We start from the raw sequence: 15,372 nt of genomic DNA, 5'->3' as shown, positions 1-15,372 counted from the left end.
CCAATGAAGGATCCCTGATGAAGGATCCCGAAGTTCCTTGCAGAGATTTGAAGAATTGAAGATGGCGAAGTGGTAGGTCCCAAAGTCTAGTGGGAAAGGCATGAGTTTGTGCAGTCAGAAAAGATCTGGGTTCTCTGCCACTTACTAGTTTGGGAACATTAAATAAGGCGTGCGAGAGCTCTCAATCTTCAGTTATTCGTTGCCTATTGCCCTGCACTGTGCTAGATGCTTAGATACCGCAGTAAACTAGATGCACGACGTTCTGCTCTTCTAGAAATCCAACATTTAATGAAGAAAATAGGGATATTCGAGTGGGGTTCCTAACTCTGAAGGGACTGATATTAGATCTTAACCAGGTGGAGATGCAGTTGGGTCAGGGGAAGCAGAAGAAGGCACCATTTTAAGGTAACATGCAAGAGCCTGATAGCCTGGAGCGGCTGAGGAACACACACAGGTCCTGTGGCTTTAATGTAGGTGGTTGCGATTATTTAGTGAAGCACCTAACTATGAACCAGAAGTAGGAGTCAGTGCCTAGGGCGCGAATCCTCAGCACTGACAAAGCCTCTCTCCCAAAGGAAAGTGGACGCCACTATTTCCACTTCGAAAACAAAACACCTAACGTGTAAAGAACACAGATAAGAAGCGGAGTTAAGACTGGAGGTTTACACTGGGGGGCGTGGCTGCGGGCCGCTCCCGGACGTCCTCTTCCGGAACAGGCCTGTGCCCCGGAAGCAGTTGTTTGTTGCGGTTACTTTGGGCCTGTTACGGAGACTGCAGGGGTGTTGCCATGTTGCTGTCCGCTGTCTCCCGTGAGTGGGGTTGGAGGCGGCGGCAGGGCCTGCGGCGATGGGTGGAGGCCGTGACAGGCAGGCCCCGGGACGATGCAGGGCAAGGTTCCCGCACCGGCCGGGAAGCTGCCGCAGCGGCCTTCCCAGGCCTTCAGGACTACAGCATCCGGCATGCCCCGCGGCACGCGTTGCTGCGGGGCGAGTGGATCTTGGGGGTCTGCGGAAATAGTTCGGGATTCGGTTGTGGTTCGCAGGGACTGTCGAGTGTGGTCAGCAGAGTGGGGCGCTTCCCTCGTCCTCGGTAGGGATGTGTCAGCAGAGTCACTGGACGTCCGAACTGGAAAAACCTCAGAACTTCTAGTCCACTGGTATAGGACTCTAAAGATAAGGAAACGGCTTCCGAGAAGCGGCAGTGATTTACGTTAGGTCAAACAGCTGGGCTGTGAAAAGTGCTCTGACTCCCAAGACAGTGCTCTTCCCTGCACTAGGCTGCGTTCCCACTTAGATTTAGTTTCCTTCCTCCACGGGACGTGATGGTTGTTGCGGTTTGCATAGGTTAACCTGTCAAACGAGACTCGTACCAGTGCAAATATTTGCACCTTAGACGGGTAACAAGTGGAGCAGATAATACTCTAGAAAGATTTGAAAGGTAACCAGTCCATCTGAAAAGAGATTGCGCAAAGCTTTACGTCCAGAATTGTGTTGGGTCTCATTGGATCTTTTTAGCTTCTATAAAACCCTAAGGAGATATCTAATAGCTGGGGAATAGTTACTTAAGCGACAGTCCATGGTATATATACTTCATGACGTATATATTTTTGGTTATTAATGATATACGAACTTTGCGTAAGATAATAACATTGATATTTTTCTTTTCTCTTCCAACCTTTCCTTGCTACAAAAAAGTTGCCAAGAGCAAGTCAAAGTAAGTAAAAGTTTTTCTTTTTTAAAACTTGTTTATGCTAGATTCCTTAGTCTAGGTGCTGCTAGTACGTCCTTATGTTAAACTAAGCATTTGGCCTTGACTTTCTACAAGTTGGTTTGAGGACTACTTACTTGATGAATTATTTTGGCCCTAGAAACCCTTTTCAAAGAATATTTTTCCTTCTGCCCAACTGACCTACTTAAGTTAGCGTTCAAGTAATTTACTTAAGGAGCTTTTGCTGTCTTGTTCCTAAAGAAGCCGTCAAGGTCCCTGTACTCTCTTTGGACTATCACCTTATTTCTTTTTCCAGACCAAGAGCCATTTGTCTGGAGCCCACTACAGCAATCTAGCAGAACAAGCTGAGATTTGATTGAACCATAGAGCCTATTTTAATGAGTTTTGTAATCCTTTGCATTCATGGTATTGGCATTTCAAAAATAGCAAAGGCTAAAGAATCCATGATGTATGAGAGAGATTATGAATACCAAACTGGTATCTTAAATTTTATAGACAGTAACTGAAGTAAGATGTGTGTGTGTGTGAAAAATAGGAAAATTCTACAGCAGACTTTGCTTACAACCCAAGACCCATCACAAATCTTTCAAACTAGGTTTTTTTGGATTCACGTTAATGAAAACATGTATATTGGTATCCCCCCAATCTTTTATTGATTCATATAGCTTTTCTCACAGTCCAGTTATTTATGTTAGAATTTCCCACCTCTAGGTTCTGTGGGAATCTCTCATGTTTTTGATTTCTTTAGAGCTACTCCCTGCCGCTCATATTCTTTGTATCGTTCTTGTGACATTTGTCATTTATGTTTTGCCTTATAGACCTTCGGTACATAGCTCACTTTCTGTGCTATACTGTTAGTTCCTTGAGAGCGCAGATACAGCCTTAGTAGAGTTTTGCATTTTCCATCTTGCTTTCCACAGAGTAAACACTTAATAGATTTTTGTTAAATCTTTTTGAATGGATGACTAATTATTGTCTCTTAACAAATATTGTATGTCTCTTTTATGTATGAGTTACTGTGCTGGACATTGAAAGGGATGCAAAGATGTATATAATATATCTTACACGCTTCAAATTCTTTTTGGAATTAGATGAGAATAAAATAGCATGGCCCACATACAGAGGCAAGACACATGAAAAATTAATAGTAGAAGGTATGAGAAGGTCCTGTGAGACAAAACATGAACTTTATGCATTAAAGGACTATAACTTAAAATAGGAATAGGAATAAGGTTTTGCATGTTAGCAACGTAAAAATTCCAATCTCTTAATTTTATCCCTTCCTGATTTTACTCTTAATCCTCACTCATCCCTGGAAGATAAGGCTCTTATGAGACAGCCATCTTTATGATTTCCTGACCGGCTAGTTATAGTTACTAATAACTTTTTTATTTTCCCCCCTCCTGACTTCTGTTCCTTCTGAGAGGTAGGTGTCTTGAGTCTTCCCACAACGTGGTTTGATTGTTCTTGTTAGGTCATTGGTTAGGTCATTACCAAGGCACTCTAATGGAACAAACCTTGGGATCAAAACCACTGAAATTGTGATTTATGGAAGATGTAGGCTGTCTTAGAACGGAACCTTCTTGTGCCAAGTGATGTCCCACAACTAATACTACTGTACAGGGCTCTCATAATGTGCCATCCCCTCATGACTGATTTTAGTTTATTTTTTTCAGTTTGTAACAGCTTAGTTTTAAATCCTAGGAATATTCTGGTGAAAATGATAAGCCAAGCCGGGACAGGTTACTCCTTTAACACGAAGAGAAGCCGACTGCGGGAGAAACTGACTCTACTGCATTACGATCCAGTTGGTAAGATTCAGAGAGGTTATTCCACAATAAATTCAAATGCTTTCCAGACTGATGCTGAATATCTGGCAGTTTTATGGCCCTTTTGACACTGTGGCATTCATTCAGCAAGTATGTATTGAATGTTTACCGTGGTGCCACTTACTATGCCACTTACTATGCTGGGATATACCAAGACATAAGACAGGCCCAGGCACTGCACTCTTGGCACTTAGAGTCTGATTTGGAAGGGAGAGGAAAAAAGTGACAAATTATGGTACATGCCATGAGCAGGATGCTGAGATATAGGATAAAGTTGGGGGAGGTGTATTTCAACTGTATCTTGTCCTTTAGATAGGGTAGATCAGGGAAAGTCTTCTAGTAGGAGATAGATAACCAAAGACCTGAAGGTGAGAAACCAGCCATGTAAAAAGAATAGGTGATCTTGTGTTCTGGAAACAGAGGAGTGTTTCGAGAGAGAGAGAGAACGTTCTCCTGGGATCATCTGACAGTGGCAAGTAATTAGGTCCAGATTTGAGTCAGAGAAGTATGGTGTCTATATATTAGTGCAGCGGGTAGCAAATTTCATTTTCTATCATCTGCTAAAATATCATAATAAATGGTAACTTTAAGTGGTCTCAGGAGATAGAAGTGTTCCCAAGGCCAGATTGCCTGCTCACAAACAATAGGCCAGCACTTGATTGCTCTTGGTGGAAATTTAGCCTGTTTTTGGATTTCATAAGCAGATTTATGCAGAATAAACTAACAAATTATTTATTTTAAAACTTTGGGCCCTTCTTTTTATTTTCTGCCCTTGCTTTTAAATAGTCCCTTTATAATTGCTTCTTAGTAAGGACTGTACTGGAGCTTCTGGGGTGGGGAATGCGGGAGAGTGGCATGCTCAGAGAGGGAATAGAAGCTCCGCTCCTTGCCCGTGCATCATATCCACCTGCTGTTCCTGAGTTCTGATCTCCAGGTAGATAGTGTCAGAATTGAGTTGAATTGTAAGACACCCACTTGGTGATCAGAATTGGATTTGGTACCAGGATCATATTTCCCCAGATTAATCCATTATATAATGAAAGACAGGCACTTAAACTCATAATCAACATTTTCATGAACTAAAAGCAAGAGCTTGTAGACTCTTGCTTTTAGTTCATGAAAATTACTCCAAGATGGAGTAATAAGGGCTGAATTTACCTTCCAACCTGAAACGACGACTAAAAAAGGAAAATATAGGCAACAGAAGACAAGGATCCCTGAGAGAAAGGAAGCAAACTAATGCTTGTGAATACCCAGACAAAATGGAAAATTGTCTTCTTTGACTTCCTACACAGTCTTCATGTCTTCAGATGCTATGAATCCATTATGACACAAGCACCGGTGCTCTCCAGGCAATCTGAATCCCATTTTATAGATGAGGAATCTGATGCTAAGGATCTTAAGGACAGACAGCCAAAATATGTAACAAAATAAAGATTTGAACTCTGGACTGTCTGACTCCAAAGCCTGGGTCCTGAACCACTCTATGTAGGGACTGTTATTGAAAAATTTCAAAGGAGACTGAAACTTAGTTACTGCTTCCTTATCTGGCCAGGCCTTAGTGTGAATCCTGGCTATTTGTTAAGAAGGTCTTACAACCACTGTTCATTATACTTCATTTGTCAGTGTCTAAGAAATATAAAAGTAAAGCACCTTCAAAAGCTGTACCAATGTGAGGAGGCATTTAAAAGCGCTCAGAAGCACAGTTGTCAGCTTAAAATTGTGAGTTCCATTCTTTAACAAATAAAATTCCCTGTTTTTAATGGCGTTAAATTTCTGGTCATTTTTTATTATAATAAAAAGGGAATTCTAGGTTTGTACAGGATGATTAGGAGTCTGAATTTCAGGATAATACCACTAATGGTGGAAAATTATCAGGATGATAAAGTATGTGTCTTTGTCCATTTGGGTTCTAACAAAATAGCTTAGACTCGGTGGCTTATAAACAACAGAAATTTATTTCTCGAGTTCTGCGGCCTGGGAAGTCTTAAGGTCAAGATGGTAATGTGGTTGCTTTCTGGTGGGGGCCCTCTTCCTGGTAGATAGCCTGTGCCTTCTTGTAGTGTTCTTACTGGTGGAAGGGCAAGCAAGCTCAGTGGAGTTTCTTTAATAAGAGTATTAATCCCATTCATGAAGGCTCTACCCTCATTACCATAGCACCTCCCAGAAGATCCACCTCCGAATACCATCATCTTTGGGGATTGGGATTTCAACATATGAATTTTGGGTGATGGAGACACACGCATTCAGACCATAGCAATATAATATTGGATTCGTGTGGTGGTTTTCTCCCTATGATTTCTTTGTATCAGTTGGTGAAAACTTGAAGTGGTGAACCTTACAAATACGGATATCTCAGATATACTGTGGTTTGGTTCTAGACCACTGAAATAAAGTGGCTATTGTAATAAGGCGAATCACACAAATGTTTTGGTTTCTCAGTGCATGTAAAAGTTATGTTTATACTATACTATAGTATGTTGAGTTTACAGTAGCATTATGTCTAAAAAACACAATGTACATACCTTAATTTAAACTGCTTTATTGCTAAAAAAAATGCTACCCATCATCTGAGCATTCAGGGAATCCAATCTTTTTGCTGGTGGAGAGTGTTACCTTCAATTTGTAAAAATACGATTACTGCGAAGTATAGTAAAGTAATGTGCAATAAAATGAGGTATGCCTATTTTTTTTTTTTTAGCATTTTTAGCTCCTTTAGAGTTTTTTTAGGAACTTGTACATAATGTTGATTGAATAACCTCTATGATATTTTAAATATGAAAATGTATTGGAATTTTTATATTTAGTATGTAGGTACAGTTGGCCCTTTGTATCTGTGGGTTCCATATCTGTAGATTCAACCAACTTTGGATTGAAAATATTTGAAAAAAAAGATTACATCTTTGCTGACATGTACTTTGTAGTTAGGCCTGTGATGATTGTGTCTGTTACTGAACGTGTACATACTTTTTCCCCTCATTATTCCTTAAACAATAGAGTATAACAGCTATTTGCATAGCATTTACATTGTATTAGGTATTATAAGTAATCCAGAGATGATTTAAAGAATATGGGTGGGATGTGTGTATGTTATATGCAAATACTATGCAATTTTATATAAGAGACTTGAGCATCTGTGAATTTGGTATCCGTGGGCTGATGGGGTGGTGGGATTGTGGGTGGTGGCGTCATGGTGTCCTGGAGCCAGTTCTCCATGGATATCAAGGAGAATCTGTATTAGGAACTAGTTATTTGTTAGATTGATTTTAAGTTTTGAGGTTGGGGAATGATACAGCCATAAACAGTTGTGACTATAAGCAGAAAGTGAGAGAAAAGAGTACAAATTTTAAATAGACGATTAGAACTTTTCTGATGAGGAATGGTCTGAGCCTTGACAGCACAACTTTGTCTTTTCTGAAGAAGAGAATGTTCTGGGACAAGCACACTGCTTGGCTTTCTGCCTTCTTACTGGATGCCCTGCAGGCTTGCGTGCTGTTGTTTGCCTTGGGGCCTGCCCATTGCTTAGGGTACCAAATAGCTTGCAGTTCTCTCAGCAAATTTTACTGCAATGAGTAAATGGTTAGTTTAAGGGTAGTGTTTTGTTATGTTAGTTTGTTTTATGAAAGAAATCAGGTAAGGAAACATAAAAATTCCCAATTATTTGACCATTTCATGGTATACTTTATGGCTAGAACCAGCCTTTCTCCTTCCAAACTCCTTTTTCTCATATAAAACTAGATGGGAATTTCTGAGGAAGAAGGATTAAAGGCTGAGGCATAAGCTTTTTAAACTTTGTTAAATATATGAAGGTTTAATCATAAAGAAAATGAAAACTTGTCAGTTTTAATTCCTTGGATGACTAAACAAGACAATATAGACTTTAATTGAAGCAGAATAGATTTAGGTTGGATGTAGGGAAAGAACTTGACAGATTCATTCTTCTATGAATTAAGCAGCAAATATTTTGACAAAATTAATTTATGTTTATGATTGTGGATAGCAGTGTGTCGTTTCATCTCAACTAGCACGTATTGAATGTTCCCTGTGTATCTGGCAAAAACCCTGTGAAGAAGATGGAGTTCCCCTCTCACAGGGAAAGAAACTGAAGGTAGGGTATTTTGAGAAATTTGCCCAAAGACTCGGAGCAGATAAATGGCGAATCCAACCTTTCTTACTCCAGGTCCCCTATTCTTTCTATTACATAGAGTCAAATTAATCTTCCCACTATTTTTTCTTACTCAGGACCTTCCCTTGTGGTCAGCCTAGCATTCAAAGCCATGAAGCCCCACTGTCATTCCTCCCTCTTGCCACCATTGTTCTACACCAGATGCCCAAGGACCCTTCTTACACTTTCGTAAGCTCCACATTTCCTGGCACAGTTCTGTGGACTTAAATATTCTTTGAATTGAGGGAATGAATGCAGTGAGTGAATCAAAATATTTTCATAAATGAAGCCTTGCATTACTAACCTTTGTCAGTTATTCTTGTTCAGGGTCATTTAAATAATCTCCTCATTGGTTACCACTGAGACAACTTCCTTTTTTTAATCCATCTTTTCAGTTCTATTTAGAAAAATATAGGGGAAATGTTTTTTGCAATGAACAATATTGGTTTTTTACTACCATTTAATAATGCTTTATAGTCCTCCTTGGACTTTGAAAGAGCATCAATCGTACTTATTTTTAATATTAGATGATTTGAAGTATATTAAAAATATCTTGATGTAATATGTATATTTTATTTTTATTATTATAGATAAATTCTGTTGACTGGTTAATGGTTCTTAAATCCAACTATGTAGACTTCCAGTCTCACTCTAGATCTGTTGAACCAGAATTAGGGTAGGGGTGGAGGTAAGAAGCAGGAATTTATTTTGGTTAGCTCCCTAGGCAATTCTTAATCATGGACAGTTTGGGAATCTCATATACAGAGTAAAAATACTGATTATAGAAGAAAAAGCTGAAATCTCTTTGTATGGTAGGGAAGAGTTATTATTGTCATAGTCATTTGAGTTTCTGGATCTTCCTGAGTGCATTGTTTTTTGGGCAAAGAAGAGTTAGGTGGTGTATGGGGGTGGGGTGGGGGAGGGAGGAAGAGAAGGGAGTGGAGAGAGGGAGAGAGACAGATGTGAAGTTAACAGCGTACTATAGGGCATATAGGAACTGTGAAAACCTTATTGCCTGGCGTCTAGTCTCCGATCTTTAATTGAGCAGTTGTCTGGTTCTGTTTCAGAGAACTGAACTCTCTTACGTTTATAATAATGAAATTGTGGTTATAATGTTAATTCTATTACCAAACTGGAAAATCTGTATTTGAGTGTACAAAACCATCTCTGGAAAGTACAAGGTTTAATGTGTATTTACTCTTTCAGCTGTTATTTCTTCTGTGGTCTGTTCAGTTCTTTTTTTGGAGTCCAGCTCCAGTCTGTCCTTGCTTACCTCCTACAAGAATGGATGATAACTGGGTGAAGACATTGAGTGTTTTCCATCTTTTGCCCATGATTTTCTTTTGTAATTTGAATATTTCACATTGGTTGAAATGTGACCTTGTGGGCTACCAACGGTGCTACTTATCGCCTGGTGGACCTTACCATTTTCTCCAGTCTTCTATGGCCTCTGGGATTGAGGAACTGACTTTTGCAAGTCAGCTCTATTCTCATGTCAAAGGAGAGTAAACTAAGAGAAAGGGGAAAGCTCATGGTCTGATATGTATTTTTATTAGAAAATGGTGATGATACTTTTTAGTTTTCTGCCATAATCCTTTTTCCTCCTCCTATAGTGAAAACAAAAGTCCTCTTCGTGGAACAGAAAAAAATACGCTCCCTCTAGACAATGGATTGAAAACGAATTTGATTTATAAATGAGAAGACTGAGGGCGGGATACTGATTCAGAAATTCTGCATCATGTAATAAAAGAAGAGGAAATGACATGGAATCACTGCCTCCTGTGATTTGAAGGCCATTGTGAAGGAAAACAATGCAGTGAAAGAAAGTTCTTCATATTAGGACATATATCATTGCATTACGTTTATTTATCTTTCTGGATATTTTTATAGCCCTTAATAAAAAATATTAAAATAGCCTGAGCTATTGTCTCTTAGTGATGTTTTCCCCCACTATTTGAAATTAAAACACAACTACATTACTAAAAAATAACCATTGTTTCATGTAACGAAAACTTTCCATAATGAGACTTGGGCAGGAGTTTCCAGGCTGCTTCTCATTCAACTTCATAGAAAAGGTGGAGTCACACTCCAGAATGATCCCATGTAATAACGGAGATGGCAAAGGTGAGCAGGAATGATAAGAAGGGAGCTATTTCTCAGCCTTGTAACAGAAGAAACTATGAGAACTTATATAATTCGGGAAAATGCCATTGACTTGTATTCTCAAACTCTGACCACAAAAGCAGTATCTAGAGTTTTCTGGGACAGCTTTGGACTACTTTGTCTCCTAGATTTTTTAAACCTAAGTGGCACTGTAATATTATTTCCTTAAAGCTACAACTAGGGCTCTGGGGCATGGTGTTACTCAGCTAATCAGCTGGCAGTTCCACTGATAAATCCCTAATGTTCAGATAAGAACTAGTGTCTTAGCCAGACCTATACACTTTTCACGTAAGCTGTTGTTTCCTGCAAGTTTTCAAAATTGCCCAGTTTGCTCCTTTACTTGTCTAATTTCTGGCTGAAGGTAAGAAAGTTTAGCTCATTTTTTTGAGCTCTGCCGATTCATATCCTACCCCATTTAAAGCATTTGTGTGGGAGAATGAGGGTTCCCACCATGAACCTGAGCACTGAGAAGCCAGTACTATTCCAAAATAACAGGTGTCCCTCCCCATGGCCCAGTCTGTCTCCAGAGGGAGTGCAAGAGCAGCTCCCCAGGAATGGAATTAGCTGTAGACAGTTGTTGGGTCTTAGAGGCTTGCGGCATTATAGTCAGCTGCTTCTGGCACCTTTCATTAAAGCTCTGGTTCAAAGCAGTAATAGGTGCGATCTTGGTTATTTTTAGTTTGAAACTGTACATTGTCTTGTATTACAAGAAAAATTTTTTACCTGGTCCTACTAGCTAAGCCCGAAGTAAAGGTCTGTGACCTGCCTGGATTGCCTTTTTTTAAAAAAACTTAAAATCTGGCTTAACATAAATGACTTGCCTGTTCAGCACGTGGGCTGAATGTGGCCCACAGGTGGTGTTTACATTTAAAAAAAAATGAGTTGCTGATACACTTGTCCTGTATAGTGTACGTATAGTATTCGTGATCTGTTGCCAATGGAGTTTGCTGGTTCGGGTGGTGTTTGTACAGGTCCTGGTTGTGGAATCCTTAATTCTGGTTAGCTCTTGCATGAAAATGATCATTTTAAAGAAATAAACGAAAGCTTGAGGATGACTTAGTAAATGAACCATAATATTTGCAAAGAAAGAAGAAAGGGACATTTTATAGTAAGATTCTGTTTAAGAGTGACCACCCCCAAGTACATTTTATTTCCAAGTATATTTATTTTGGAGTTAATAGCAATCAAAACAGATCAAGTGGCAGGTCTTTTTTGTATGGATAAGATGACTGTGTTCCTGTAGCCTGGACACTGACTGCTGCGATGAAATTGGATCTCTTCAGCATTTCTTCCAAGGACAGATTTGGGTAGTAAGCCAGGTAGAAGGCCAAAGCTCCCACAAAACTGTCACCAGCGCCCTGTAATTAAAAGCACATTTGTGGAGATAAGCATGTAGTCATCTTTTGTCCAAATTGTATTTTAAAAATATTTAATAATGCTTTTATTTTAGTTTTAGATTTACAAGAAAGTTACAAGGATATGACAAGAGAGTTTCCATATACCCCACACCCAGTTCTATGAGCACATTACTGTGGTACATGTGTCACAGCTAATGAAATAATAGTGATATCAACTGAACTCCATACTGTATTTGGATTTCACTAGTTTTGCTTAATGTCCTTTTTTTTTTGTTCTAAGATCTCATCCAGGATACCATATTACACTTAGTTGTCATGTCTCCTTAGATTCCTGTAGGCAGTGACAATCTATTAGACATTCTGTTTTCAGTGACCCTGATAGTGTTGAGGACTGGTCAGGTATTTTGCAGAATGTACTTCCTTTGGGATTTGTCTGTTTTTCTCATGGTTAGACTGTGGTTGTGGTTTTTGGAAAGAGCCATAGAGGTGAAGTGTCATTCTCATTACATCATATCATGGGTACATACTGTCAACATGACATCACTGATGATGTCAATCTCAATCACTTGGTTAAGGTTGTCTTGCCAGGTTTCTCCACGGTAAAGTTACTTTCGTCCCTCTTTTCATACTGTTCTCTTTGGAAGCAAGTCACTAAGTGTGGTCCCCACTTAAGGGAGTTGTGCTCTACCTCCCTGATGGTGGAGTATCTACATAAATTATTTGGAATTTTCTATGGGAGATTTGTCTTTTCTCCCTCATCTTATTTATTCAACCACTTATTTATATCAGTATGAACTCATGGGTATTTATTCTTCAGGCTATAATCCAATACTACAGCATTTATTTTGTTGCTCAAATTGTTCCAGCTTTGGTTGGGAGTTCTTCAGTTAGCTCTTGTGTTCCGTCGACATTCTCCCATCATTTTGTTTTTTGAGTGCTTTCTAATTTTCTGATATTATAAGATGCTCCAGGTTCATCTTGTGTATTCTCTGCACTAGCCCTAGAATTAGCCATTTCTCCATTAAAAATTCATGCAGAAAGTGGTGAGAACCTTTCAGATGTTATTTTCAAACTAAACATAGGGTCATATAAGATTTCTTTACATTTTACCTGAAGCTCCAAAGGTCTGAGTTGGTGAAGACTATAAGGACTCATCATGGAAATAGAAAACACCAAAGAAAGTCTGTTGATCTCTGCCTTCAGGCAGGGCAATACCTAGTCATGTGTTCATCTGACAAATATATTTTAAAAAAATGTGATTACACAATTTTATTTGAAAAATCATTCTGGTATTTAACAGCTTTCAGGATATGTTCCAGCTTTTCCCAGTTTGCTGGTTTTTTGTTTTTAGACCCAAGAGCTTCCATAACAAATCTTGAGGCTATACTTCAGTCTTTATAAAGGCTTTGGCATCAAAACAGATCTGGGTTGTTTCAGGTGCAGTTAAGTGTTTAAAGAGCTATGTGCCCAGCACAGTGATGGGTACTAGAAGAGGAGTAAAATCCATTGAGAACTAAATGGTATATAATATGGCAGAGTTTATAAATGCTGTTGGATTTTAAGAAAAGGTTTGAAGAAAGGTTTCCTAAAGAAGGGAGTCCTTATGGAATGATTTACAGATTTATATAGTGAGCGAAGGCCTCAAAGAACAAAGACTCAGGAGAAGGAAAGAACAGAGGGAACTCATGAGACAGTGAATGGCTTTAAGGAGAATGACAGTTCCCTTGTTTACACAGATAAAGCAATCAATATTAAATTTGCCAAGGAATCACAGTAATGCAGATTTGAATTCAACACTTTCCTTGCTCCCATAAATGTTTTCTGGCTGCCTAAAATGTGTCAGGTACTACGCTAGGTGCTTTCCAAGTGTTCATCAGTCTTTCTTGAAGGAAATCAAGATAGAGGAAGAGACAGACATGGTTCCTGCCTTCCCTTACAGCCATAGCAATGTGACAAGAGAAAGGTCTGAAACCAGAGAAATTATGAGCTGCATGGAGTATATTATGAAAACATGGAAAATCCACAGGATATGAAGAGTTATGGCAAACTCTAAGATTCCAAGTCTTAATTCCTCCTTATGTCATATACAAAATGAAATTCCAGGTAAATTAAAGGCATGAAGGTAAAAACTATAACAGTAACATAATATGAAAATTTAGATGAATATTTGTATAATCCCGAACAAGGAAACCACAAGCATGTTAGTAAACCTAAAAAGCATAATGAAAAAAGAACAGATTTTAATTTTAAAAAAATTACATATCCAAAGACATTGTAAATAAGCCAAACGAAAAAGGACAGATTTGATGAAAATCCTTCTAATACACATAACATATTCCCAGTATTCAAAAAATACCTTCAAATTTCTGGGAAAAAGACAAACCTAGGCTAAAAATGGGCCAAAGATATTGGTTCAGAAAAGGAACTGTAAATGGTCAGTAAACAATAAACAAAAGATAATTATTAGCAGTCAAAGAAAATGCAAATTAAAATATTACTTTACCCATCAGGTTGATAGAATAGACTGATAGCAAGAGCAGCAAAGATGGAGATGGAAAGGACAAAGCTACTCTCATACACTGTCGTTAGGGATCTGGAAGAGTAATGCAACATTTGTTAATATAACATCGACTCAGCAATCCTTCTGGGAATCTACAGAAGTAAAAATTACTATGAAACTGTTACTATGAAACTGTGATTGTTTTCATAGAAAAATTACTATGAAACTGTGATTGTTTTCAAAGGCAAAACACTGGAAATAATGTGATTGTCTATCAAAGGAGAATGGATGACAAGACTTGTACATTTGTATTATGAGAAATTATGCAGCTATTAATAAAGAGTATATATGAAAAATCTACAGTTAACATTATACTCAATGGGAAAGACTGAATGCTTTTCTCCTAATCTTGGGAACAAGTCAAGGATTTGTTTTCACTACTTCTATTCAGCATCACACTGGATTGCCTAGCCAGTGCAATCAGATAATTAAAAGACATACAGATTTGAAAGGAAGGAGTAAAAATTCCTAAGAAATCCAGCAGAGAAGCTACTAGGAATAGTGGGTTTAGCAAGGAAGTAGGATACCAGGTCAATATAAAAAAATCAATTGTATTTCTATTTAATAACAATGAACAATAATAAAATTATCAAAGCAATACCATTTATAATAACATCAAAATATGAAGTATTTAGGGTTAAGTTTAACTGAATATGTACAAGATTTATACATAAAGTAAGATATTAAAACTTATTAAGATAAACCATGTTCATGAATTAGAGAACCCAATATTATTAAGATGTCATTTCTCCCTAAATGGGTCTATAGATTCAATGTAATTCCAATAAAAAATTCAGCTGGCAATTTTTAGAAACTGGAAAACTGATTCTAAAATTTATACCGATATACAGAGGGCCTGGAATAGACAAAACGATTTTGTAATGAAGAACAAAGTTGGAAGGTGTAAACTATCTGATTTCGAGTTACCATAAATTACAGTAATCAGATATCGATGTAAGTATAGATATGTAAGTCACTTGAACAGAAAAGAGAGTCCAGAAATAGACCGAGCTATATGGTTAATTTATTTTTAACAAAGTAATTCAGCGGAGGAAAGGATAGCCTCTTCAACAAGTGGTGCTGGAACAAATGGATATCCATATGTGAAAACGTGAACCTTTACCTCACGCCATACACAAAAATTAAGTTCAAGTGGCCCATAGACGTGATCGAAAGAGTGAAAACAAAACATATAGAAGAAAATATAGGAGAAAAATCTTTGTAACTTTCTGTTAGTTAAATTTCTTAGGACACCAAAAGCATGAAACATTAAACGAAACTGATAAATTGGACTTAATTAAGATTAAAAACTTGCCCTTCAAAAGAATATGAAAGGATAAGCCACAGACTGGGAGAAAATATCTGCAAAACATATATTTGATAAAGGACTCTTATAACTCAATAATATAACCCAATATGGCAAACAACCCAATAAAAATGGGCAAAGGATTTGAATAGAGACTTCAACAAAGAAGGGATACAGACGGCAAATAAGATGGCATGAGTTAATATTGCATATCCATTATGCTAAAATTAAAAGGACTGAAAATACTGACTTGGAGTAGATGT

The 15,372-nt window shown here is 38.0% G+C and overlaps 2 protein-coding genes across 9 annotated transcripts in view; one reads left to right on the top strand and one right to left on the bottom strand.

The window, feature by feature from the left end:
- Positions 1–815: 815 nt before the first annotated feature.
- MRPL33 (mitochondrial ribosomal protein L33) overlaps positions 816–15,372 on the top strand; it is a 33,683-nt gene continuing 19,126 nt past the window's right edge. For 2 of the 8 annotated variants that reach the window (XR_005658306.1, XM_039887520.1), the window contains exons 1-3: positions 816–1,089; positions 1,695–1,713; positions 3,433–3,539. Coding sequence is in view for 7 of the 8 variants with exons in the window: in XM_039887520.1 (XP_039743454.1) it covers positions 882–1,089; positions 1,695–1,713; positions 3,433–3,539 (334 nt within the window). In the remaining variant the exon portion in view is untranslated. Of the gene's footprint in view, positions 1,090–1,694; positions 1,714–3,432; positions 3,540–4,852; positions 5,075–7,799; positions 7,912–9,335; positions 9,643–15,372 lie in introns of those variants that run through there. The other 6 variants (XM_039887519.1, XM_039887518.1, XM_039887517.1 and 3 more) reach the window with 5 other exon arrangements.
- RBKS (ribokinase) overlaps positions 10,987–15,372 on the bottom strand; it is an 82,989-nt gene continuing 78,603 nt past the window's right edge. Inside the window, exon 8 of the mRNA XM_039887514.1 lies at positions 10,987–11,243. Coding sequence (XP_039743448.1) covers positions 11,070–11,243 — 174 coding nt within the window. The 3' untranslated portion in view covers positions 10,987–11,069. The remainder of the gene's footprint in view (positions 11,244–15,372) is intronic.

The sequence above is a fragment of the Pteropus medius genome, unplaced genomic scaffold (assembly GCF_902729225.1).
Source record: "Pteropus medius unplaced genomic scaffold, Ma_sr-lr_union100, whole genome shotgun sequence".
NCBI lineage: Eukaryota > Metazoa > Chordata > Mammalia > Chiroptera > Pteropodidae > Pteropus > Pteropus medius.
This window is presented reverse-complemented; position numbering and strand designations above follow the sequence as displayed.